The 24,561-nt window shown below is 35.6% G+C and overlaps 2 protein-coding genes and 5 pseudogenes across 3 annotated transcripts; 5 read left to right on the top strand and 2 right to left on the bottom strand.

Moving 5' to 3' along the window:
• Positions 1–1,933: 1,933 nt before the first annotated feature.
• Positions 1,934–23,100, top strand: LOC120164583 (protein translation factor SUI1 homolog 2-like). 2 transcript variants are annotated; one of them, XM_039174277.1, is made up of 8 exons: positions 1,934–1,950; positions 3,297–3,304; positions 5,547–5,555; positions 21,572–21,627; positions 22,220–22,298; positions 22,401–22,606; positions 22,704–22,757; positions 22,878–23,100. In XM_039174277.1, exons 5-8 carry the CDS (start codon positions 22,262–22,264, stop codon positions 22,920–22,922), a joined length of 342 nt encoding a protein of 113 aa, XP_039030208.1. In that variant the 5' UTR covers positions 1,934–1,950; positions 3,297–3,304; positions 5,547–5,555; positions 21,572–21,627; positions 22,220–22,261; the 3' UTR covers positions 22,923–23,100. The 2 variants fall into 2 exon arrangements, with proteins under 2 accessions (XP_039030208.1, XP_039030207.1); XM_039174276.1 differs by lacking the exons at positions 1,934–1,950; positions 3,297–3,304; positions 5,547–5,555 and having other exon boundaries at positions 21,502–21,625; positions 22,218–22,298.
• LOC120164578 lies at positions 3,401–5,587 on the top strand (annotated as a pseudogene).
• On the top strand, positions 7,333–8,722 carry LOC120164586 (annotated as a pseudogene).
• Positions 8,544–9,848, bottom strand: LOC120164585 (annotated as a pseudogene).
• Positions 10,850–13,622, top strand: LOC120164580 (annotated as a pseudogene).
• Positions 13,898–16,427, bottom strand: LOC120164581 (polycomb group protein FIE1-like). The gene is made up of 10 exons (XM_039174274.1): positions 16,368–16,427; positions 16,207–16,298; positions 15,997–16,072; positions 15,591–15,670; positions 15,437–15,508; positions 14,710–14,769; positions 14,496–14,592; positions 14,213–14,276; positions 14,067–14,126; positions 13,898–13,961 (listed from the first exon to the last, which is right to left on the bottom strand). The coding sequence occupies exons 3-10, from the start codon at positions 16,028–16,030 to the stop codon at positions 13,898–13,900; spliced, it is 531 nt and encodes a 176-aa protein (XP_039030205.1). The 5' UTR covers positions 16,031–16,072; positions 16,207–16,298; positions 16,368–16,427.
• Positions 17,709–19,548, top strand: LOC120164579 (annotated as a pseudogene).
• Positions 23,101–24,561: the final 1,461 nt, after the last annotated feature.

Raw genomic sequence — 24,561 nt, 5'->3', positions numbered from 1 at the left:
ATTTTAGTCGTTTATCTGTTATGTGGAAATGGAAATTTACATATCTAGTCAATGAGATCTTCCTGATGTGTGTTTTAGTCATTATTCAGTTTTATTTTGGAGTTATTTGCTTGTTTGGCCCCTTTGTTATTTATATAAGTGTTGTTTAGATCCTTGTGTTAAATATGTGTTTAGTATTTTAATCCTTGTGTTGAGTTTATTTATTTATTTATGTTTATTTTATTATTTACTTCATCTTTGTTTTTTATGAACTAATATTGGCATATTTATACTTTATATTACATTATTGAATATGTGTGTGTGAGTTCTTTGCATATTAATTAGATATTTCCATTGTTTATTAACTTAAAATTAATATATCATGTTATATATATAAGGTAGGTTTAATGATCTTGTATACGTGTAAGTATATATATATATATTTATATAATACAATACACGATTAATTATGTTTATATACAAGCAGTTACTGTACTTATGTGTGAATATGATATGTTTCAGTTTATATTATGCATATTATACTAAAATGTAAAATACGCTATTAAGTTTTTTCCGAATATTTCAAGAATACGTATTTATAAAACGGGCGTGGAAAGTACTACTTGATCGAAGTGGTACAATCCAATACGACATTCGAACAGATACGAACTTAAAATAGATCTATTTTCTTTTTACTAATTAATTTATTTTAATAATGCAATGTGTTATTTTTAATTCACTATTTATTTCCTTTTATTCGAATGCAAACGTCAATTTTATTTATATTCGATTTGCATATTTATCAATGAGGGAATATTTTTTTATTGACAAGAAATAGTCGAGTTAGCTTTCCTGATGGAGGATTACTAATTTTGATATTTCTTTTTGAGTTAAAGAATTTTCTGTAATTAATTTAATTCGATTAATGGATCACAATTTAATTTTATATTCGATTCATCAGTTCCACCATTTACGACAACGCGTAAGCGACACAATACCAATTTTGGGCGCTGTGGTGGTGCTAACCCTTCTCCACACGTAAATGACTCCCGAATCCATTCAAATGGAATCCTTGGTGACGCAGGCTATTTTTGTCTTAAAAAATAATTTTTCTTAAAATTATTTTTAAAGACATTTTTAGGTATTCGACCTACCTAACCCAAAGGTCGATGGCGACTCACTTAAATTTAATCCAATTAATCCAAACCCCAATTTTAAAATTAAAATCATAATCGTTTTTAAAAGATATTTATTGTTTTATTAAAAAAATTGTTATGATATATAATTATTCCACTAATTACCCTACTTATAATCCCATAATGTCTTCTTCAAAAATGCATTTTTGTCCCTTTTACGCTCATTCTTCATTTCAAGCTCACGAAAATAAGAGAAAATAAAATCCCCAAACCAAGGATGCACTAAAAATAAAATTAATAGAAAGAAACCTTTACCTTGGGAACATTGCATTGTGTTTTATCCGTTGATACTAAGAACCCTTGATCAAAATAAAGGCAAGACAAGCATGATCAACTTTTTCTTTTGATGCATTGCAACTGCTGATGTATGTGTATTTTTTTTTTTTTTCTTCAATGATTTGCCATTGATGGGATCCGGTCATCATATCTTTGTCTTTCTTGTTCAAGTTTAAGATCTTTGAATTACCAGTACAAATGATGGGTAACATTAAAAAGAAAAGATTTTAAAATTTAAAGGTTTTCTATTTTTTCATTTTGAGCTCGTTTCTGTTTTTTCTAATCAAAATGTGATCTCTATCCTATTCCCTTTTGGCTCTCTGAGGGTGATAATTATGGGTTCTGTTTGGTTTTTGGGTTTCTGATTCCAAGTTTCGGAGGAAAACCTGCTTTTTTCTATAGCAGATTTTAAGGTTTCCTTCTGAGGGAAAATTGAATTGTTGGTGCTAAACATTACGAGGAATCGAACTTTTGACGATATAAATTTTTAGGGTTTTGAGTTGTGTTGGTGGTGGGGTTCTATTTATTGATGAAATGAGAAGCTACCCTTGTTGTGTCTGTGATGATGCCGATGATACAAGGACAAATGGGAATCATTAGAGAAAATGTTGGGGTTTTTGGTAGTTCTGTTTTTGTATCATTTGCTGTCAGCTTAGATGACACTAAGGATGAAGAAGAATGTCTTAACGAATTATTAGATCCAGCAACCGGGCAGATTGATGATGATCTGCTAAAAGAGATTGCTCCACTTGTTTGCTCATATCTTCAATCAACTTGTCCACTAGTCATTGCAAATAAACGGTTTGGTTATGTGATTGGTTTTGTTTACTTTGATGTCCATTGATTTTGCTTGAATAATGTTTTGTTTATGGGTAGAATCAATTATGGATTTCTTTTATTTAAAAATATTTCATGTTCATTGAAACCTTTATGTTGTGTGAAATGGTTGACAGCATGTTCATTCAAACATGTTTCATAATCTTTTTAAGGCATTGAAGAGTGAAAATGTATGTTAGGTAACGACAGTCATCATTCACATGGATAAAGCTTGTAATTGCACAGTAAATAGGTTAGGTCATTAAGATCTTGCTGTTTCTGTATGTTCAGGAAGAAACACCAAGTCCTTTTTCCCTTTGTTCCAACATTGTTTGAATTTATTAAGTTTTACATACAGGCTGAGCTGTTACGGATGAATTGCACACAAGATTTGAATACCTTGAAGGAAGCTTTTGAAGATCCCAAGTTACATCTTCCGGAGGAAACACAAAGTACAGCTGATGATATCGATAAAACAAGCCATTCATTATCAAAAGAAAGCGTTCAGAAACTGATTAATGCTCTCCGTCCCAAGTTAAAGCAAGCTCTCTCTGATTGCATGAGAAAGAATAAACTTCTATTCCAAGAATCTGGAAAAGAGGGTGGCTTGAAGACTTGTTACCCCCATTATTCCGAGTCGTTGATTCTCTGGTGCGAGATTTCTAGAAGGAGTTTAGCTGGTCAGAGCTTTGCAGTAGACTCTGCCTCGAACTTGGGTCCCCTCAACCCGATCCTCAGATCCAGCCTCTTCTCTTAGTAAAGATATATCTCTAAGTGTCGCATTATCGACTTCTAAACTAACTATACACAAGAAAGAAGCTGAACTTGAAGAAGAGGGAGAGTTAGTAGAGGAAGGTTCAGAAGAGGAGGGTGATGACAATATAATTATTATTGCTTGTGTCTCGACTGCAGTAGTATCGTCTCTTATTGCATTAGTGATACTAATGTTCTTCTGTAATAAAGATTCTGGATCTTCATTAGATGATGAGAGCGCCCTTAATTTAAGAACTGATGCCTCAGGTGGTATACACTTTCCCTTTCCAACTTGCTGTTGCCTTTTGTTAGTTTTTTTTTATCGAGACATTCCTTTTTTTCAGGTTCTCCTGATTCTGCTGGATCTAGGGAAGAATCAAGCCTAGAAAAAATTGCTTCAACTAATGGCATTGAATCCGATGGACTACAAATCTCCTTGGATGGAGTCATCAGATGGAAATGCCACCAATACCTCAGCTGAATCATCTGAGGCACAAGACAATGCCGGTTCACAGATACCGTTGCCTCCAGGAAGGGCCAGTGCAGGTGGTTTGCCTCCTCCTGGAAAGGATGTTCCTCCTCCACCACCACCTCCCTCTGCATGCCCTCGACCTCCTGCACCTCCAGGTGCTGAACCAGGTCCTCCACCTCCTCCTCCTCCAAAAGCTGGTGCTCCTCCTCCACCTCCTCCAAAAGCTGGTGCTCCTCCGCCACCTCCTCCGAAAGCTGATGGTGGTCCAAGACCACCTCCAGCCTTAGGTCAAAGGCACCTCGACCACCAAATGCCTCGGGTTGTGGGACCTGGTTCAGGGCTAAAGCCAAACTGAAACCATTTTTTGGGATAAAGTTGCAAATGCCCCTCAGCAAGGACAGGTGTGGAATCAGATTAAAGCGGGATCATTCCAGTATGTAACTATTCTTTTCTTGTTTCCATTTACTAGAGTCCAATGGATCAGTATGAGATATCTGGTACTAAATTTGCAGGTTCAACGAGGAGAAGATAGAAACGCTGTTTGGATATTCACCTGTTGAGAAGAGCAAAAGTGAAAAAAAGGAGTCTAATAAGAAGGAACCTCAGTTTATTCACTCCTAGATCCCAAAGCACAAAATTTATCAATCTTTGAAGGCATTGAATGTGACCTCAGAAGAAGTATCTGATGCACTTGTTGAAGGTGCTTTCCTCCACCTTATTTATCCTTTCAAAAAATTTGCTTCTGCGAAATATATGTGCAGTTTGTAGGACATAACTACTTAATTATTTCTTCAATATCATGTGAGGGAATAGTTCGTAACTGAAAGAGCTGCAAGCAACTTTAGTTCCTGATCAATCATGTGTTTGATCGGTGTTATGCTGTTATACTATCTTGCAATTCCATTGGTATACGGAAAAGTATTAATAATGTATTCAGTTTTCAATCTCGATATTCTAATTAGTTCTTCTGAAATCAGCAAATGAGCTTCCCTCTGAACTCCTTCAAACTTTATTGACGATGGCACCGACAGAAGAGGAAGAACTCAAACTTAGACTGTTCACTGGTGAACTTACTCAACTTGGCCCTGCTGAGCGGTTCCTGAAATCTTGGTCGACATTCCTCATGCTTATAAAAGGAGGAGACACTGCTATTTATGTGCTCTCTTCATGACGATCTTACTGCAGCTAGAGAATCCTTTCAAACATTAGAGGTGGTCATTATATTTAAACTGTATGACTTGCATGCTATGGTTTGATAATTCATACAAGGTATGTTGCATCGAAAACGTATTTTAGATTGTAAACTAAAGGTAAATTCAAGGATGTGTATTTCAGGAGAAAAACGCTTCTATGATCTTTTACTGAATGGTATTTAGTGTCTTTTCTATTTTTTCCAGTCTGCTTGCAAGGAACTTAAAAGTAGCCTCCTTTTCCTCAAACCCTTAGAAGCTGTCCTTAAAACTGGAAATCGCATGAATGATGGGACATTCCGTGGTGGTGCAATGGCTTTCAAACTTGACACACTTTTGAAGTTAGCAGATGTTAAAGGAGTAGATGGCAAGACAACACTATTGCACTTCGGTGTCCAAGAAATAATACGCACTGAAGGTTTAAGAGCAGCCCGTGTTGCAAGAGACAGCAGAAGTTTTTAGTAGCATACAATCTGATGATCTTATTGACGATATTTCTCCTGATGAAGAAGCACTACCGCAACCTTGGTCTCCAGAAGGTTTCAAATCTAAGTAGTGAACTTGAATATGTGAAGAAGCTGCTGCTCTTGATGCTGAAAACTTAACAACATCTGTTTCCAAAATTGGCCAAGCAATGGTAAAAACGCGTATTTTCTTGAACATGGAGATGAAGGATGTTGACGAAGATAGTGGTTTTCGCGACACCCTAAAAAGTTTTGTGGAGAATGCTGAGGCTGATGTCATGTCGTTGCTTAAGGAGGAGGAGAAAATAATGGATTTAGTGAAGAGCACTGGCGATTACTTCCATGGTAATGTAAAAAAGGATGAGGGCTTACGATTGTTTACCGTTGTTCGAGACTTTTTGATTATTTTTGGATAAGGTGTGCAAAGAGGTTAAAATAACCCTATTAAGCCACCACCTAAAAGCAGGGGTCCAATGTGTCATCTACCTCCGAGTCTCGTGCTGCACCACCTTCTCCCGATCCTCATGCTGCACCACCGTTCCCTCCTGATCTCACGTGGCACCACCACCACCTCTGATCCTCTTGCTGCACCACCACCACCTCCTGATCCTCTTGCTGCACCACTGCCTCCGCTGATCCTCATGCTGCACCACCGCCTCCTCCTCATGCTGCACCACCTCCTCCTGCTGATCTCATGCTGCACCATCGCCTCCTGTTTCTCCGTGCTGCACACTGCCTCCTCCTATTCCTCGTGTTGCACCACCTTCTCTTGATCCTCGTCAGAAGCTTGCTAATGCAATTTCTCAGCAAAGGTGGATAATTCTAGTTCGATTCTAGTTCAGAGATGAGTTAGTATTTGTTCATTTGGAAAGGTATTATGTTCTTACCCTTATCAAGCAAATCTTTTACCTTGCCACATTATAAACTGAAACTTGATACTGAGACAACATATAGCATAAATAATGTTGCCAGAAAGAAGCATTGACAGTTGATCAAGACGGGAGACCACGAAACCATTGGTGATGCAGTTATTCATACATATGAAATACCAACCGAAAGGGGATAAGATAATGGCATCACTGCTTCAATGCTAAATATCGTCAGAACTCACCACAAAGTGCTGTTGACCTTCCTCGGTACAGATTTATGGTTCCTGTTGGATTTCCATTCATCTTCCCACTTGTACATCTATAGACTTGGAAAGAATATTTAACAGGGTAGTTTTGAAATTAGAATCCACTTGAACCTTGGAGGAAGAAAATTTTGGTATAGATTCTTGATTGAGTGAATGGTAATACCCTTTTCTTTCGTCGTTGACCGATATTAACCAATCCGACCTGCGTCGGATTACTTAATACCCAGTTGGCGGAAGGATGGAAAGGGATGTAATGGAAAAAAGTTTTATTTCAATGACTGAATTACAAATGTAAGATATTATCATCAATTCTAATGTTTACTTAATAGCTTCATTTTGCTTGTGATGCCTGAAAATGCAAACCAGGAGATCAAATATCTTTATATATTCTTGAAGGGCAACGAATAAAAATCAGATGAGTTCAACTGAAGACTTGATATCAAAGATGAGCATTTATCACAAGCAAAGGCACTATTACGTGGCTTATATTCCAGTATGCAAAGTGGCATCTGCTACAAACTCAAGCATCCATGAAAGAGAAGGAAGATACCAATTCTTCCTTCTTCTTTTTATAGGAAAAGTGGGTCTTAAAGGATGCCAAAAACCAGATGCATATGTGCCATCCAAATATTATATCTTTTATTGTCATTACAATATGGCAAATGGAAATGGAATAGACAGCTGGCATCCATTAAATCAATCCTCGAAGTTCATTTTGCTATGTATTTGACATATTTAGACACAAGTAAGGATGTATATACATAGTTATACTCCAATTCGGATAAAGTATTATTCTTTTTAAAAGCATCAATCCATGCATGGTCTACCAACTGTTATTATTTTTCAAAATGTTTTTTTTTTCGTATATTTGGACGTCATAATGCCGTATCAAATATGGACACTTCACGAAAAATGAAGAGTCTGTGGTTTCTTCTCATCGGTGATCAATTCCAGAAAAGATGATCCTTTTCTACTTTTTTTTACTTACAGTCTTACAGTCTTCAAAATATTCCCAGGGAATATGTGCACTGCTTTATCAAAGACTCTCCTTCACACTATAAGATGCCAAATTCCCACAAAACTCTCTCGCACGAGAACTCTGAAATCACAACATTTTTTGTTCGGCAGTTGGTTTTGTAATCTTTCGATGACTAGTTGCCTTAAACTTGAAGTTCAAACAGAAGATCAAACTCCCCACAAATGGTGTATTTCATTAGCCGAAGACGAACTCAAGAGGTTACTCTCCCAGGGAATCCAACAGTGCATAAGGTGTTGGGGAAGGATCGTTGTTTAGTCCACTGTTGTTTGGGAAATTCTTTGATCCATCAGATGCCTTTCCTCTGTGGGACTTGGAATCGGATAGCTTTTATCGAATCTAAGGAACTCCGGTAAGACCTCGGTCGATTGGTTCAGACAGACCAGGCTTATGTTCTTAAGAACTACCAGGTAGTGATATTTTCAGGCACCCTTTCAAGTATTCTAAACTTTGGATCTAAGTTACTGTTCATAAAGGTAGATATAGACCAAGTTGGAAGCAGTAAGCGCCTTGTAAACAAGGAACCTTGTTTCGGAACGTTTTGGTTCCGGAAACGAAAAATAAGGTGAAGTTACTGGTGGACAATCCCTTCAAGGAGTTGAAATCCGATGAATGATTTTTATGGTCATAAGGTAGGTATGAACCCTAAGTGACTTGTAAACAAGGAACCTTGTGTTTGAAACATATCTAGTTCTAAAAGTCGGAGAAGTAAGATTTAGGCACGAGGAATCCTTGAAAGAAAAGGGATTCCATAGGGTTGTTTATCTTTGTCAAGACTGATGAAATGATGTTTTGATGGATTGAACCAGGAACAGGGAAGACAATAATGTACAAATCCAGGTCGAAAGGGGAAAATTGTTGAAATTTTTGGCCAACTAAAGTTGCTGCAAAGGGAATCTCAGAAGAAGGATTGGAGAAGTTGCAACTGGTGGGAATATGGATATAAGGAGGCTTGAACTTCCAGAAGATGCATATTGGAGAAGAATAGAGGCATACCTAAGTAACGACACGGCTCTCGAGATCCGGATTCCCCGAAATCCTTCTCATACTGATTCTTCTGCAGATGGAGTTGGCAAAAAATCTGAATGAATGTGAAGCAAATTGACACACAAAAATGCTACGAACATGATAATCTTGACATGATGAAAACTGTTTATCTGATATGAAAACATGCGATTGACCATGTACGAATATGTGTAAAGCCCTAAACATCTAGTTTCAGATAGCAGATACAAGCCTGGTTAATTATCTGCAATTCAAACCTGGTCCCTTGTTTACTATGTTACTCGGACTCGAGTACGAGTGTTGGATACATATACGTGTCTGATATAGATATGTTCGAGTTTTCCCATGAATTTTGAAAGTCCTTGGAGGATCAACATGGATAATATTCGGTTTCTTAATGTATACCTCATACATATGTCGAACCTGTATCGGACACGAGTATATTAACAAAACTAAAAGATTGGGATGACACTGCAATCTATTGAAATTGATTCCTATCAAGAAAAATGCTGCAGATTTAGGCCATGCGGTCCATGACCTCTTGGAGAATAACTTTTGTGTCTTGAAAACACGATTCGGTCTGCGGAAAATTACGCATCTTCGCAGCATCTTCGAGCTGCCAACGAAATCAGAAAATTTACAATTATTAGTATCTGGTATTGAGCTCTCATTTTATGCAAACATTGATTCGAGCTGCCAACGAAATCAGAAAACATTTACAATTATTAGTATGGTATTGAGCTCTCATTTTATGCAACATTGATTCAGAGATTGATTCTTTTACCTTTTCAAAACTGTCAATAATATGTTGGCCAAAGTAATGAGAGGTTGCTTATCATCAACTGCAGCAGCAGAGATGATTTTGTCGAAATCGAAGTACATAACAGTAGATTTAAGTCTCAAATACTTCTTGACATAATTCAAAGTGTCTGTCCAATCAAATCCGCCATTGCAAGGTCAAACGCATATTTCTTGAGCCTATACATGCGGTTCTTGGTGTTAAGATTAGCCACATATAGTCCTGTCTTGACGAAAGATCGGTTCCGGTCTCCGGATTCGTATATCTTCTGTCATTTCGAGACAAAAAATGGAATCGCATTTCAGTTCACATCATAGAACTATATATCAGATGGAGTATTACAAGCATGACACCCAGACTGAATGACAAATATCGTAGCTTACTGTTTTCGACCGTAGGAACGGGTAAAAGATCGGTAATCCAATAACCGTTATCTTCACGAGGAGATACGGTTGCTAGAAGTTCCGACAGGAAATGGAGGCAAGGGCTAATGCAGTTCTTCTTGTAGTTAGCAGTGGAGGTTGTTGTTCATGGAAGTTTGATGCGTTATGCTGAAAACCCGATGATTCTCGATGTTTTTCGGGTTCTTTGTATGATGGGAAGCTTTGGGATTTGGAAGGGTCTCAGTGATTCCATTTAAGCTGGCTAAATGCGCCATTTTCATGAAATTGTGGATTGAAGAGTTGCAGTCTTTGAGTTTTAAGTTGGAGATAAGAGTTTCTTTCGTATTTCAGTTTATATCCGTTAAGCATTGGAAAATTCAGACCACCAGAAGGATATCCATTTTAAGGATAATTTTGTAAATTTATCTCCATTTCCTTTTTTTTCTTTTTCTTTGATGAGACAAGTAAAGTAAAGATAATATCCATTTAAAAACAATAATTTTAGTATTTAATTTTATGATTTCAAAGAATAATAATTATAATTTATCGATTTAAATTAAGATTATTAGAATTAAATTAAATTGAATTATTCATAAACAATATTCTCTCTATTCCATAATTTATGTCTATTTCGACTATGCACATAGTTTTAAGAGATATATTTCATTAAGTGAAATAATAAAATTACCCCTCAAAATTGATCGATAGATTTAATAGATTTATTTTGATATATGTAAAAAAGTGTGACATATAAAGTTAAAAAAATGAAATAAAAGTATTTTTATTTGTTGACTTCTTTAATAGGACATTTTGAATGAAATAATTTTAAAACTCAAAAATACACTTTTAATAGGATAAAGGAGTATGTTAAAATAGAACGGTATTGATAGTTTGAAATATGATATAAAATTTTTAAAATTTAATATTAATTTAAATTCAATCTTAATTTATCGATATAATAATTTTAAATTTAAAATTAATTTAACATGGGATTCTTAGTTTAATCAAAATCATATGTAATTATCTCATTTGAAAACTCAAACTTCATTTAAGTGGCCTTTTTGAAGCCTAAAAAGCCCAAAATACCGGGAAATGATCACGTGATACGTCTTAATATACGGTTAAAAAATTACTATTGATTTTATTATTTTTTATTGATTTTATTATTATTGGGTATTTTATCATAAATATTAAAAAATATTAATGTTTTAGATAAAAATAATAATATTTTAGTTAATTTTTTTTATATATTTTATTATTTAAATAATAATAAATTCGATACTATTTTTTTAACTATATATTAAAAGTACCGCACCGTATAACTTCCCAAAATACCGCCCCTTTCCAACCATCTGTTATTTTCTCTCTCCCCTTTGAAAGTCGGGAAAAATCAAACAAAACCCTTTAAACTTGTCGGGAAATATTCAAAGTTAGCGGAGAATGGTATCCCCTGAAAACTCCAATGATTGGTCTCAATTCGATTACGCAACCTTGATCGACGATATCACTGTCCCCGACGGATCCTATTCCGGTTTTTCCTGGCCCACGCTGCCAATCAACGCTGCTTCTACAGCTGTCAAGTATCCCGCAAGAAATCTCTTTTTTTTTTTCTAATTTTCATTGGGGGTTTTGTAAATGTTTTATTTGATTGATTGCTGTTTCGGGTGACCGAATCATCTGGGGTTAATTTGATAATCTGATTAGGGTTTCTTGGAATTTGTCATAAATTTGTTTTCGCTTCGGTTCTTCATGGAAATGGTGCTATTTTTGTATATAAATGTGGAGCTGGTTGAGGTTCTTTAGAAAGTTAAGTGAAACGGTTAATTTGTTCTTTAAATTATAAATTTGAGTTAAGGGTTTTACTTAGTCTAGTTTGATTGTTTCCTTGTCGATATTGTTAGCAGATTAACTTGGAGTAAAAATGTTACAATGTGTTAAACTTAGATAAAAGGGAGTTAATATCTGAAGTAGACGAGGGGACACTATATTTCAATCAATCTTTTAAGTTGTGCTTTTGTTAGACTATAGTGTTTGTTTGTATGGTATATAACCTGTCAAGATGATACTCTCTGCTAGTGCTTTGGGCATTGTTAGTGTTGATTTGTTTTCTGTATTTAATTGCCATTCATGCTCATGTATCATACATTCTACCACATGTTTGTTTCATAGCATATGTGTCTTAAACCGGGAGTTAATATCTGAAGTAGACGAGGGACACTATATTTCAATCAATCTTTAAGTTGTGCTTTTGTTAGACTATAGTGTTTGTTTGTATGGTATATAACCTGTCAAGATGATACTCTCTGCTAGTGCTTTGGGCATTTGTTAGTGTTGATTTGTTTTCTGTATTTAATTGCCATTCAGCTCATGTATCATACATTCTACCACATGTTTGTTTTCATAGCATATTGTGTCTTAAACCAGAAACATGATTTGGTTTGAACTGGATTTTTATCATTGTGCTTCTTTGAGAGTTGTTTGAAATCAAAGCAATGTTATTGGAAGTGGGATTTGACTTGTTTTGAAACATTTAGTTCATTCCGTTGCAGATCTTCGACTTTTAAATTTGTCGACTGTGTTTCAGTTCTGTATTATGGCAACAGATTATCACCATCTTTGTTTTTACCTTCCCTTTTTTGGTTGGTTGCTTTTGATTTTCCTGTCATATTTTCATTATGTTGTGTTATGATCTTTTCCTAGTGTGGAAATTGGTGGCTCGTTGGGGATTCATGGACTTAAAGAATCTGGTCCAAAGAAGAGGTAATTCTGTCTTTTAGTGATTGGTAGAGAAAATAAAAATGAAAAAGCAATTGCCAGTTCCATTCTCATGATGAGTCGGTTTTCACTTCTTATTTACTCATATATTTGTTTGGAAATATTATAAAACTGTTTTTTGGTTTAGAATACCTTTACTGAGAGAAACTGCATTAAAATGTCCCAATGTTTAGGCCTACTTCTGGCCATGAGATTGAGTATGGAAAAAAGTAGCATCATACCTTTACTTTTGAGGACTCAAAACTTTAGTAGTTTTTTTAGCTTTTAATCTGCTCCAATACCATATATTTCTTAACTAAGCAAGAAATGTTGTCCATCAGCAGCGCCTCAATGATGATTTAGATGTAAAATGAACTTCAGAATCTTCTTTTTGCATCATGACAATATGTTAACAGAACCAACTTGATAGAGGTTTGATGTTGGAGGATATTGTCTATTGCCTATTGCAGGGCAGATCTGAATCATGCAACCCTCTAGCTCCAAAGCATGTAGAGAGAAGTTGCGTAGGGATAGGCTAAATGACAAGTATTGGCGTCTTTCTTCACTGGACTTTCTTTACTTTTTCGTTTTATCTGCATAACATAAATATTCAACATTTTCGAAATAACAGGTTTGTAGAGCTGGGCTATATTGGAACCTGGAAGGCCTCCCAGAACAGACAAGGCTGCTATTTTGGTTGATGTCCGAATGGTGACACAGTTACGAGATAAGCCCAGAAAATGGCGGAGTCAATTCAAGTCTGCAAGAAAGGATTAAAGAGTTGAAGGTGAGATTGCAGAGTTTCTTTCTTTGGTTAAAATTATCAGTTTCTTTAGCATACTATTTTTCTATTTAGGATCTGCTAGAATCTTCAAAATGATTAAAGAAACATCGATTATGGATTTGCATTGTATTAAAGTGAATTTCTGTTTCAGGCTGAGAAGAATGAGCTTCGTGACGAAAAGCAGAGGCTGAAAGTCGAGAAGGAAAGCTGGAGCAGCAACTCAAAACCATGAATGCCCAACCTAGCTTCATGCCTCACGCACCGCAATCCCTGCTGCATTTGCTGCTGCCCAGTTCAAGCTCCCGTAACAAGTTGGTTCCTTTCCTTGGTTATCCTGGAGTCGCTATGTGGCAATTCATGCCACCAGCAGCTGTGGATACCTCACAGGATCATGTACTCCGCCCTCCGGTTGTAAGGCGGCAACTGGTACAATTTGGTTTTGCATCTTGATGCAAACAAGTTTTATTCGTTTAGTCGTTGTTCTGGGCCTGTTGATTTTACTCAAGTTCTCTAACTGGATTTCTTGGGTGTCTGTCATTGTACGCATAATTTGATATTGGTACTCAAAGTTCATTTGGTACATCGAATGTGATGTGGAATTTCGAATCAGTTTGAATGATTTAGGTTCTGGAAAATGGAATTGTAATGACTAATAATATATGTAAAGGAAAGAACCCAAGGGGAAATGGGTGTAAAAATACAGGGTTTTGAAGGCTGTGTTGCCGAAACTAGCTCATATTAGCTACCAAACATTGCTTCAAATATTGTTTAAGCTAGAAAACTTACTATTAGTGGGAAAGACATGACAAGACAAACAGTTCTACATGTTTTTTCCTGCTAGTTTCCTGAGAATGATTAGTTGGTCGGGACAGCATCCCAATGCCATATCGTCCCGTCCTCACAGCAACAGAGAAAGGTGCTGCAACAATCAAACCCGAAACCAATGCTTGTTTTGTGCATAAAAAGGAGAAGAAAATTGTGCTTCATTGATAAAAGCAACATCAAAAATTTGAGCAGTAGTTACCTTCCGTCAAAGGACGTTGCAGTCTGTCTATTTGGAGACTTAGACTGTGCGTGAGATAATCTACAAGAAAAAGAAAATACAAACGAACGCTAAATATATAAAGGAAGAATGTCCTTTCATTGCTAATGAGAGCAAATTAAGCAAACCTGGCAATGAGAACAGGAGGGCTACTTTGCAGTTCCCACACAAAAATCTTGCCTTCTCTATTCCCTGCCGCGTCCGAAAAAAAAAATACCTATAAATGAGTACAAGCTCTAATAACAATAGTAAGCTTACCAAAATGTACAATTTGTTTGAGAGATCAAAAGATAATAAGCGACTGATAATCCAATGGGGAAAGGATAGTTATAACTGAACAGGCAATATGGTTATTGCTAAATTATTTATATACAAAAACAAAAAATGGTGGCATTTGGCCCTCGATATTACCTATAGCAGCGGAATTGTAATGAAAGTCGCAAGAAAATTTGATGAACCAACTGTCACAATTCGGAACAGGGTACTTCTGAAGGATGTCTGCCGTACCCTAAACAAGAAACATCATTAAGGTCGTCATTGTTGTAGAAGTTGAGAGTTTCCCAAAAGATATATAGATCTGTAACAAGAAATATAAAGATAAACAGACAGATTTCGAAGTTCAAACCTCTCCAGGAGATTGCTCCTTCATCTTTGGTTCCCATAGCACAATTTCATTGTCAACACTCTGCAATTACACCACACAGCAACTTATATCACCCCATGTGAGTCGTGACATAAAATTCCTACACACTAACTCTTCATTTTCCTTGTAGTTACCCATATCCGACACATTACAATACATGGATATGACCATTCAAGAACCCTCCAAAGCATGGAAAAACTTTAAAAATTTGAGCATACTCGTGCTGGATATACCCGTATCCGACACTCGCACCCGAGTTCAAGTAACATGGAAAAGTTCCACAAGAGAACCTCAACTCGATAATTGAAGATTTACGATAATAAGTCCTAAGAAAGTTTCACAAGAGAACCTCAACTCGAACTTTCCATCAGTAAACACAAGAGTTCTAACTTAACAAAGAAAGTTACATAAATATGCATCTCTAACAATGTAACTTAATTTCCATATGATGATAAGAGGTCATTTAAAATGACCTAATTTCAAGTACCAACGATGACCTTAGAAAGAGGGGAAATATAATGCCAAATAACATTTAAAGTAAGACATCTGAAAGCTGCCTTGAATTTTATACGACTTAGGCAAGTCATGTCTGCAAAGGTCGTTCAACCATTATTCACAAAAGTAGCTCAAGTTACTCAACATGTGACAATGTTTACTGAATCAATTCGAGCTCTGCATGAAAGATGATATAACAATATAAATAGTTTACCTTTGACAGAATGAAATCACCAAGCCACCGATTACAATCCACATAGTTTGAATGAATCGAAGCTAAGAACACCTGGAAATAATATATGTAACCATTAAAATATTAGAGCAACAGTAAAGATTTACATAGAGGAGAAGAAACAACAGGTACTCACAGGGAATTGTACGTATTTTGTTGGGAATTCTGAAGGAAGATCGGTCCATGTGAATGATTTCTCAACATAAGTACAGAATTCTGAAGGAAGATTAAAAACATTACAGAAAGGAATGAATGCCTAACTTGGTGTTTACTCGATGCTAATTATCGCATGAAATCACGTGTCCAACAATCAAATTCTTTTTGATGCTAGACAATATCTAACCTCAGATCCAACCATTCCGGGTTACCCCATAACCACAAAAACCAAGGTCGTAGACAACGTATAACCAGTCCTTTGCTGATAAAAATCATGTACATCCCTAGCTTTCATTTCAATGCTCCAACTTTATCAGAAAATTTTGTTTTTTCGCACCAAAAACGAGAACAACAAAATCCCACAATGATGACTTCCAAAATCATACCTTTCGTTGACCAAATCTTAACAGTGTTGTCCATCCCACAACTTGCAATTCGATAAATGTCTGAAGGATGGAAATCCTACAATAGCAATCATACCCACCATCATATGGTAAGTGGAAAATATGAAAGTAAAACATAACAAACATGAAGACATAGTTCCATTCAGCAGGGGAAAGACAAGTATAGGATAACTCGATGTTTTCGGCACCCACCACACTCAAACTTCATTGCGGTGACCCCCGGCACCAGCAAATATCAGAATGCATATACCGATATGGACATTCCACAATCTAACAGATTCATCCTGATCCAGTTTCAAATATTAGCCATTTGATAAAGAAAAAAGTTATCAAGTAAACGTTTTGATGCATACTTTGCTTGCAGACACTATAAGTGATGGTTTCAATGGCTGAGTCCTGATTTCATTTATTGGGTCACCATGGCCAACAAAACTCTGCACATACCATGCCATGGTACGAAGCATGATATGTAAGATATAACACCACAAATTTTCCACAATGTTGAATGGACGTAAATATAACAGTATGTAATGCAAGGATGATACCTTGTGGATTTTCTCATTACTAGCATCAATTACACGTAATGACTTCCTCTATAGACCAGTTCCTTTCGAGTCACGATCGTGAGTAATAGGAGTGTTCACTATTCAATTTAATCGAATTAACCGACCGAACCGAACCAAATTAGTTCGGTTAATTTGATCGACTACCAAATTAGTTCGGTCGGGGAACAATTACTATTTTTTTCAATATTCGGTTAACAGTTAATTTGATTCGAAATCGATTAATTAACCGAATTAACCGGAATTATTAAATTATATATATATATATTATAAACATTTTAAGCTCAAATCCATTAAAAATAATACCATCATTTTTTTAATCACACTAGACTCATTAAATTATCAATGCCTAATCAATTTTTAACTCAAATAAAAATATACATCTATTATATTTAACTTAATATAATTATAAAAAATTATAATTTTTTGGTTAATTCGGTTAACCTAACTTTGTTTGGTTATGTTAATATTTTTTAAAAAAAGTTCGATTCGGTTAACGGCTAAAGAAAAAAAAAGTTCGTTAATTCAGTTAATGATAATTCGGTTCGATCGATAGCTGAATTAACCGTTTAAACACCCTAATGACTAATGTAATCGAGGAGATCTGATACACTCCAACAAACAATCATATGTTTTGGTGGTGTAAGAAAGGATATAATTTAATAACTAGAAATATTTAATATAATTAAGTGACCAAAATAAATATTTATGAAACCAAAGAGACCGTTTTGATAGTTTATATAATTAAGTGGCTAAAAGTGAATGTTTATGAAAATGAAGAGACCATTTTGATAGTTTATCCAACGAAAAGCATCAATTATTTGGTGCAAATATAATCATGATTTTAGGAAAATATTAACTCAATTTAAACTTGTTTATTTTTTACGTCATTCAAGCGCGTCTTTTGAACTCTCTTTAGAGGCGCGTTTTCAATTGGAATCTTCTAATATATCTAGCACACCACGCTTGATCCAATTGTAATCCTGGCGTGCAGGTCAAATTAAGGGCTAAAAGACACGACTATGACACGCGGTCTCATTCTATTAGTTGAACTCAAGCCCTTTTGCGTCATTTGACATACTAATTCCGCCTATAAATTAAGGCGACCTAGGCCTGGCAGTTTCAAAGAATTGTGATTTTAATCCGTCGAATCAAGCCCTTTCAAAATCTTCATTCAAGGTATTTAAATTCTTTATAATTTCTGCCTTTCTTTTTGTTTTTCGATTCCAGTAGTTCTATCTTGTGGGGTGCCCATGAATTCTATGAATAAGGTTAGGGATATTATTCCCTTGTGGTTTTTAGGGTTTTTTATAATTCAATCGTAGATCATAATTTTTTTTTTTCTGCTTCTGCTTCTGTTTTGTTTCTAATTGATTCGATTATGATTTCTTTATTTCCCTCTTCAATTTGGGGGTTATAAAATATTCAATCGCAGAACATAAATCTGTATACGATACCTTTTCTAATAAAATCTATGGTTTATAATATATTATTTAAAGAGGTGAAATTAGGGTTTACAACTTCAAAACAAGATGGATAATATTAGCTAGTGCAGGATCTTGATTTTTAAGACCCTACTCATACGAGTTTTACATAATTGTTTGAAATGTTTTATTTAATATGCTTTGTTTGGTTGGAACCTGGTTATAGAAAATTTTTGTTCTTTTTTTTAATCTTATCTGTGTTTTATTTTTACTCACAATAGATGCAAATTTTCGTCAAGACCCTCACTGGCAAGACCATCACCCTTGAGGTGGAAAGTTCTGATACCATCGACAATGTAAAGGCCAAGATCCAAGATAAGGAGGGAATCCCTCCTGACCAACAGAGGCTTATCTTTGCTGGTAAACAGTTGGAGGATGGCCGGACCCTTGCTGATTATAACATCCAGAAGGAATCCACACTCCACTTGGTCCTTCGATTGAGGGGTGGTATGCAAATCTTTGTTAAGACCCTCACCGGAAAGACCATTACATTGGAGGTGGAGAGTTCAGATACCATTGACAATGTCAAGGCCAAGATTCAGGATAAGGAGGGTATCCCCCAGACCAACAGAGGCTGATCTTTGCTGGTAAGCAACTGGAGGATGGGCGCACCTTGGCAGACTATAACATCCAAAAGGAGTCCACCCTCCACTTGGTGCTCCGTCTTCGAGGTGGTATGCAGATATTTGTTAAGACACTTACTGGGAAGACCATCACTTGGAAGTTGAAAGCTCTGACACGATTGACAATGTCAAGGCCAAGATTCAGGACAAGGAGGGTATCCCCCCAGACCAACAGAGGCTGATCTTTGCTGGGAAGCAACTGGAAGATGGGCGCACCTTGGCAGACTATAACATCCAAAAGGAGTCCACCCTCCACTTGGTGCTCCGTTCGTGGTGGTATGCAGATTTTTGTGAAGACACTTACTGGAAAGACCATCACCTTGGAGGTTGAAAGTTCCGACACAATAGATAATGTCAAGGCCAAGATTCAGGACAAGGAGGGTATCCCGCCAGACCAGCAGAGGTTGATTTTTGCAGGTAAGCAACTTGAGGATGGGCGCACCTTGGCTGACTATAACATCCAAAAGGAGTCCACCCTCCACTTGGTGCTTCGTCTTCGTGGTGGGATGCAAATTTTTGTGAAGACCCTCACTGGGAAAACTATCACCCTAGAGGTTGAGAGCTCGGACACGATTGATAATGTCAAGGCCAAGATTCAGGATAAGGAAGGAATTCCCCCGGATCAGCAGAGGTTGATCTTTGCTGGGAAGCAGCTTGAAGATGGAGGACCCTGGCGACAACATCCAGAAGGAATCAACTTTGCACTTGGTCCTTCGACTCCGTGGTGGCAGCTTTTAAGAGTGAATTATGGATGGGAACCCTACTACAGTCCAGTCATGTTTGATGTCTTTAGTGGTTATGTTTTGTGTGAACTCTTTGCTGTATGCAGCTGCAGCTTATTATCAAAATAAATTTGTTAAACTACTGTATTGTCCTTGTTTGTTGTTCAAGTTTCCGATCGCCAGTACGATGTTGTTAAGTAAATTTCATCTTTCATAAAAGTTCTTTCTAGTTTCAATACTTGTTTGAATTCTTCTTATTCATTGGAATCTGTGGGTTGTTCTGTTGCATATAATTATTACTGTATCAAGTTAATGGTTTACCGATTGATAAATGATTTCAATGCTTAGAATTTGGGCATTGATATTTTGAACGCAAATGATATGTTTCACTAAAACTATTATTTTCATCTTTCAAAATTAGGGTATAAATGACTCGAGTTTGAACGAATAAAATTATATATATATATATACTCGTTTATTTTTTAAAAATAATTTTTATTTGTTTATATTTATTTAAATTTTAGTATTATATTTACGCTTGCGTTTATTTATTATTTTTAAAGTTTCTTTGTTATTTTTTAAGTTCTTGCGATTGTTTTTTTAATTTTCATGAATATATTCATTTTAGTTGTGATGAATATATTCAATTAACGTTTATGAATGTTTTAGTTAATGTTTGTAAACATATTCTTTTAATGTTTAACAATTAAAATTTTGTTTTTATATTTTATTCGCAAGTTAAAGGTAAATGATGAAATTGCTAATTTTTAATTTTCTTAAGATTCATACCTTGAACTTGTTATCTTGTATATAATTTAGCTTCTATATTTACAAATATTTAAAATGTAAAAAGGAGGAAAAAGAAAATTAAGTAATCTAGTTTATAGAAGAATTAATAAATGAGTTTACTTGTGAATAAAAAAAATAAAACATATTGTTCATGTTATTTCGTTTGTTAAATTAATATAAAAAAAATTCATACTCTTTTATTTAGAAATGAATATAAAAGAATATTATACAAACAATTGACGAAACATTGGTTCTAATATTCTGTTCCTTTTCCCTATTTAGAATGGAAGATAAGAATTACTTATGATTTAATTTAGATTCAATGTATTTGGGAATTTATTAAATGCCATGGTTTTCATTGTTTTGATAGCAAGTGTGACCTGCGATTTTTGTTTTCTCCGACTAATATTTATGGTAAATAATGGAATACAATCGACTAATATATCTTCTGTCTACTTCCATGAAAGTAGTCATCAATTGTGTATTAAATCTTATTAGACACACACATAAGGTACAATTGTGTGTGTGTGTGTTTTTGTTAAAAAAGAAAACCGCGTTAGGAGTTCGAAGGTCATTTTATGTGGGGAGGTTGATGGGAAAACAGGAGACGTTGAGCTTCCATCGGGGATGATGAAACATCGATAATCTCGGTTCTGTTCCACGCCCACGTTTAGTCATATAGTGGGCAAGCATATTCCTAGTGTAATGTCCCGTATTCCTGCCGTTTTCATTCCCCATTATCGTGAATACTTGATCGTGTTTATGATCTTTAATAGGATAATCTTAATTACAATCTTATTACATATGATTCTAAAATGAAATAAATATTCTTCAATCACTCGATGATTAATGAATCTTAATTACAATCTTATTACATATGATTCTAAAGTGAATATTAATGTTGAGGAATACAGTTCTATTGGACTGTGGGGTCCATCTGCGAATCTTATCCGGAACTTAATCCACTTCTGTCCTAACCTATGCCGACTTCGGGATTTCTCGGATGTAAAACAACGTCGTTTAAACCCGAACCCCGAACCCTCCATTTTCTAAAAGAATAAAAAAATCCACATCCGTTGACAATTCTACCCCTCGACTTCAAGAACTCCCCTTTTTTTCTCATTGACGGTGAAGCTCACGCTTCGACCTATCACACGCCACGTTTCCGACCTTTATCATCAAAATATTATTCTAGCGAGTACGAGTTCTTCATCGTAAATCTCGCGAGTACAGATTCCCATCACTTTAAGTCGCGTACAACTTTCGAAAAAAGTATTTTCCTTTTAATTTCCTCGCCACTCAAATCGAACAAAATTTAACTCCACCACCGCCCCCCCAAACGCCTCAGACTTTATCCGAATTTTAGGGTTTCCCCCCTAATAATTCCGAATCCCAGTTCTCTGAAAGAAACCCTAAAATCCTCGGATCAGGTAACTTCTCCCCTCTGTTATCTTCTCCATTTTGTTTTCCTTTTTATGGGTTAAAGATCGTTTCTTTATCGGCTGTTGATTGATCTTGGGTTTTGATCATATGCTTATGATCAAAAGCTTATATTTAATTTCGGATTAAGAATATTTTCGTCTGAAGAAGAAGGCACAAGATTTAAGATTCAAGGTTAACTTTTCTTTGTGTATTTTTCAGCTAAGTAGTTTAGATTGATATAAATTCAAGATAATAGTGAATCTATAGTCTTTGATGTTTGGGATTTTTTTGGCAATGATCTGTAATTGAATTGGACGTACATTTTTTATGAATTGGTTTCAATAATATACGAATTGAACATATTTGGGTGATTCTTGTTTATCTATTATTTTCTTTAGTATTCTTTGGGGAAGTTGAAGATCGGTCAGTGAATTTGCAACTTAGGATGTGCTATTACTAGGCTGAATCTCTGTTATTGCAAACAAGTTTGATTCTTGTTATGATTATGTCGTTTTACCTGAAAACTATTCTTATTCTTGATGGAGGTACGATATATAGAGATATGCTGAATCTAATGTTGTTATTGCTTTGTACTTTTAGGTCTGAGTTTGTGGTTGTTAGGCCTCTTTGATCAACTAAGTTTCATGTCTGATCTTGACGTTCAGATTCCTAATGCTTTTGGTATGATTCTATCATAACTTCCTTGATTTCCGATATTTACCATTGTTTTCAATCTGCCTTTTGTAGTTAATATGGGTTTAACTTACGTATTTTCTATTTTAGATCCCTTTGCTGATGCAAATGCTGAGGACTCAGGTGCCGGTTCAAAGGAGTACGTGCATATTCGTATTCAGCAAAGGAATGGTCGGAAAAGCCTGACAACTGTCCAGGGGTTGAAGAAAGAATTCAGCTATAACAAGATACTTAAAGACCTCAAGAAGGAGTTTTGCTGCAATGGCACGGTGGTCCAGGACCCTGAACTAGGACAGGTGTTTCTGTAACCCCTTACTAAGAGGTTATTCGCTTTATCGATATTTCTTATTAGTACCTGGTTGTAATGTTTGCTATGTTGCTGTTTATATTCAGGTTATTCAACTTCAAGGTGACCAGCGCAAGAATGTATCGACCTTCCTTGTTCAGGTAATTGTGCTATTGGTTCTTGTAATGTTTCGATGTCTTGATCGAGTTTATTCAAAAGCGCAATGGATGCTATGTGGTGTATGATCTCCTAATTGGCATTCCTGTTTTGTTTTCGATCAGGCTGGCATTGTGAAGAAGGACAACATCAAAATCCATGGTTTCTAATCCTGCAGCTTCGTGAAATTTTCTACCTAGTCGCGATCCCTGTGTCGAGGCAAGAAATAACAGCTATCTCCTTAGATTATATGTCCATGCAGTTATATTGTTTCTATGTCGGTTTGATAACAACTTATGCATCGTGTGTTTCTTGTGCTTTTAAGTTTACTGGACTTCGTTGGATGATGAAATGTATGGGAGTTTGTTTCTATATTATTCAAAGCTAAAATCTATCTATGTTGCTTAGACATTTCATATATTTGTTGAAATATTCGTATTTGATAAGTTCTGTGGTAATTAAATAAATCCATGTTCATATGATTTTATTATGTTCTAGTAAGATATGCTGTAATTAGAGTTTATATTCTGTTCTATTCGGACGAGCTGTAATCAAGTTTGAATAGTGACCAGTTCGATTTCGAGTTTGATTTTGATTTTGAAACTTGGTTTTGAGTTTCAACTCCTTTAATAAGTTTGGCTTGATAATTGCACTCCTAATTGTGACAATTTTATTGTTGAAAATTCGTGACATGCATGTAGATTTATGCAACAATTGTGCTTCGGTGAACAATAATTATTGGTATTTACATGTTGTATTTGAATCTAAATAAAAAATGTTTCAGCCAAATCACCTAGTTCTCCAGCGAGCAGACTTATGCAACAGAAAATGAAATGTTCCATTTAACATAGGATCTTATAATCGGTCAAATTCATTTTTTTTAGCTTTAAGTTTAGTTGAACTCTTAAATGTGTGCTCTTTAGAGTTTAATTTTGTTAATAGTTGATTTAGGGTCTAACATTTTATTTATTTTGTTCAAATTAACCCAATCTTTCAAATTTTGTTCAAATTAAAGTCTAATCTTCCAAAATGATCAAACAAGTTAAATATTTTTTTATATTTCTCAGATAAGATATGATCTTTTCACAACGTTTTTTAAAAGTCTTCTTATTTTGAAATCTATTTATTTGCGGATAGCAACATTATTTTCTTAAAGTACTCGTACGAAGCTCAATGTTTCAAGGGTATTCTTCCGACCTATGAGGGCTCTTTGGGGTGGAAGGTTAATCTGGATACTCAATGCTCTAAGGGTATTCTTCGGACCTATGAGGGCTCTTTGGGGTGGAAGGTTAATCTGGATACTCAATGTTCTAAGGGTATTCTTCGGACCTATGAGGGCTCTTCGGGGTGGAAGGTTAATCTGGATAATTGACTATGTGCTTCAGTCCTTTGACTACTCGATTCCACATGTAGATTTCAGCTTCTATATTGGGGTGCCGGAGGTAGATGACCTTGGCCACTACTTTGGTATGCCACTGGTAATTGGTAAAAACAAATAAAATGCTTTCGATTTTCTCAGGGATAAGGTTGTCACATGAGTAATGAGTGGATTAAAAACTTTCTTTCGTTTCGCGGACGTGAGATATTTATTAATGTGGTAGCCCAAGCTCTTCCTTAATATGTGATGTCCTGTTATATATCACTAGATTGTTTGATCCAGGAGATGGTTAGCACTTAGCACAATGCGTTTGTACTGTGGTGGTCTGGCCGCATCTCAGAACGTGGATGGCCGCTTGTCGCATGGAAGGCAATGTATATGTTAAAGAATGTTGGAGGAACGGGCTTCTACGATATGCGGAGTTTCAATTT

Source organism: Hibiscus syriacus, unplaced genomic scaffold (genome assembly GCF_006381635.1).
Source record: "Hibiscus syriacus cultivar Baekdansim isolate YM2019G1 unplaced genomic scaffold, ASM638163v2 tig00111540_pilon, whole genome shotgun sequence".
NCBI lineage: Eukaryota > Viridiplantae > Streptophyta > Magnoliopsida > Malvales > Malvaceae > Hibiscus > Hibiscus syriacus.
Note: the sequence above shows the minus strand (reverse complement) of the source record. Positions and strands in the feature narration are given on the sequence as shown.

Excerpts from the sequence above, each read along its gene's own strand:
- LOC120164583 (XM_039174277.1), top strand. The coding sequence starts at position 22,262 with ATGTCTGATCTTGACGTTCAGATTCCTAATGCTTTTG. Across the intron at positions 22,299-22,400 it reads TCAGATTCCTAATGCTTTTG|ATCCCTTTGCTGATGCAAAT; the intron begins GTATGATTCTAT and ends TTTCTATTTTAG. Across the intron at positions 22,607-22,703 it reads AGGACCCTGAACTAGGACAG|GTTATTCAACTTCAAGGTGA; the intron begins GTGTTTCTGTAA and ends GTTTATATTCAG.
- LOC120164581 (XM_039174274.1), bottom strand. The coding sequence starts at position 16,030 with ATGGACAACACTGTTAAGATTTGGTCAACGAAAG. Across the intron at positions 14,277-14,495 it reads TTACAATTCCGCTGCTATAG|GGAATAGAGAAGGCAAGATT; the intron begins GTAATATCGAGG and ends CGGACGCGGCAG. Across the intron at positions 13,962-14,066 it reads GCAACGTCCTTTGACGGAAG|CACCTTTCTCTGTTGCTGTG; the intron begins GTAACTACTGCT and ends TGATTGTTGCAG.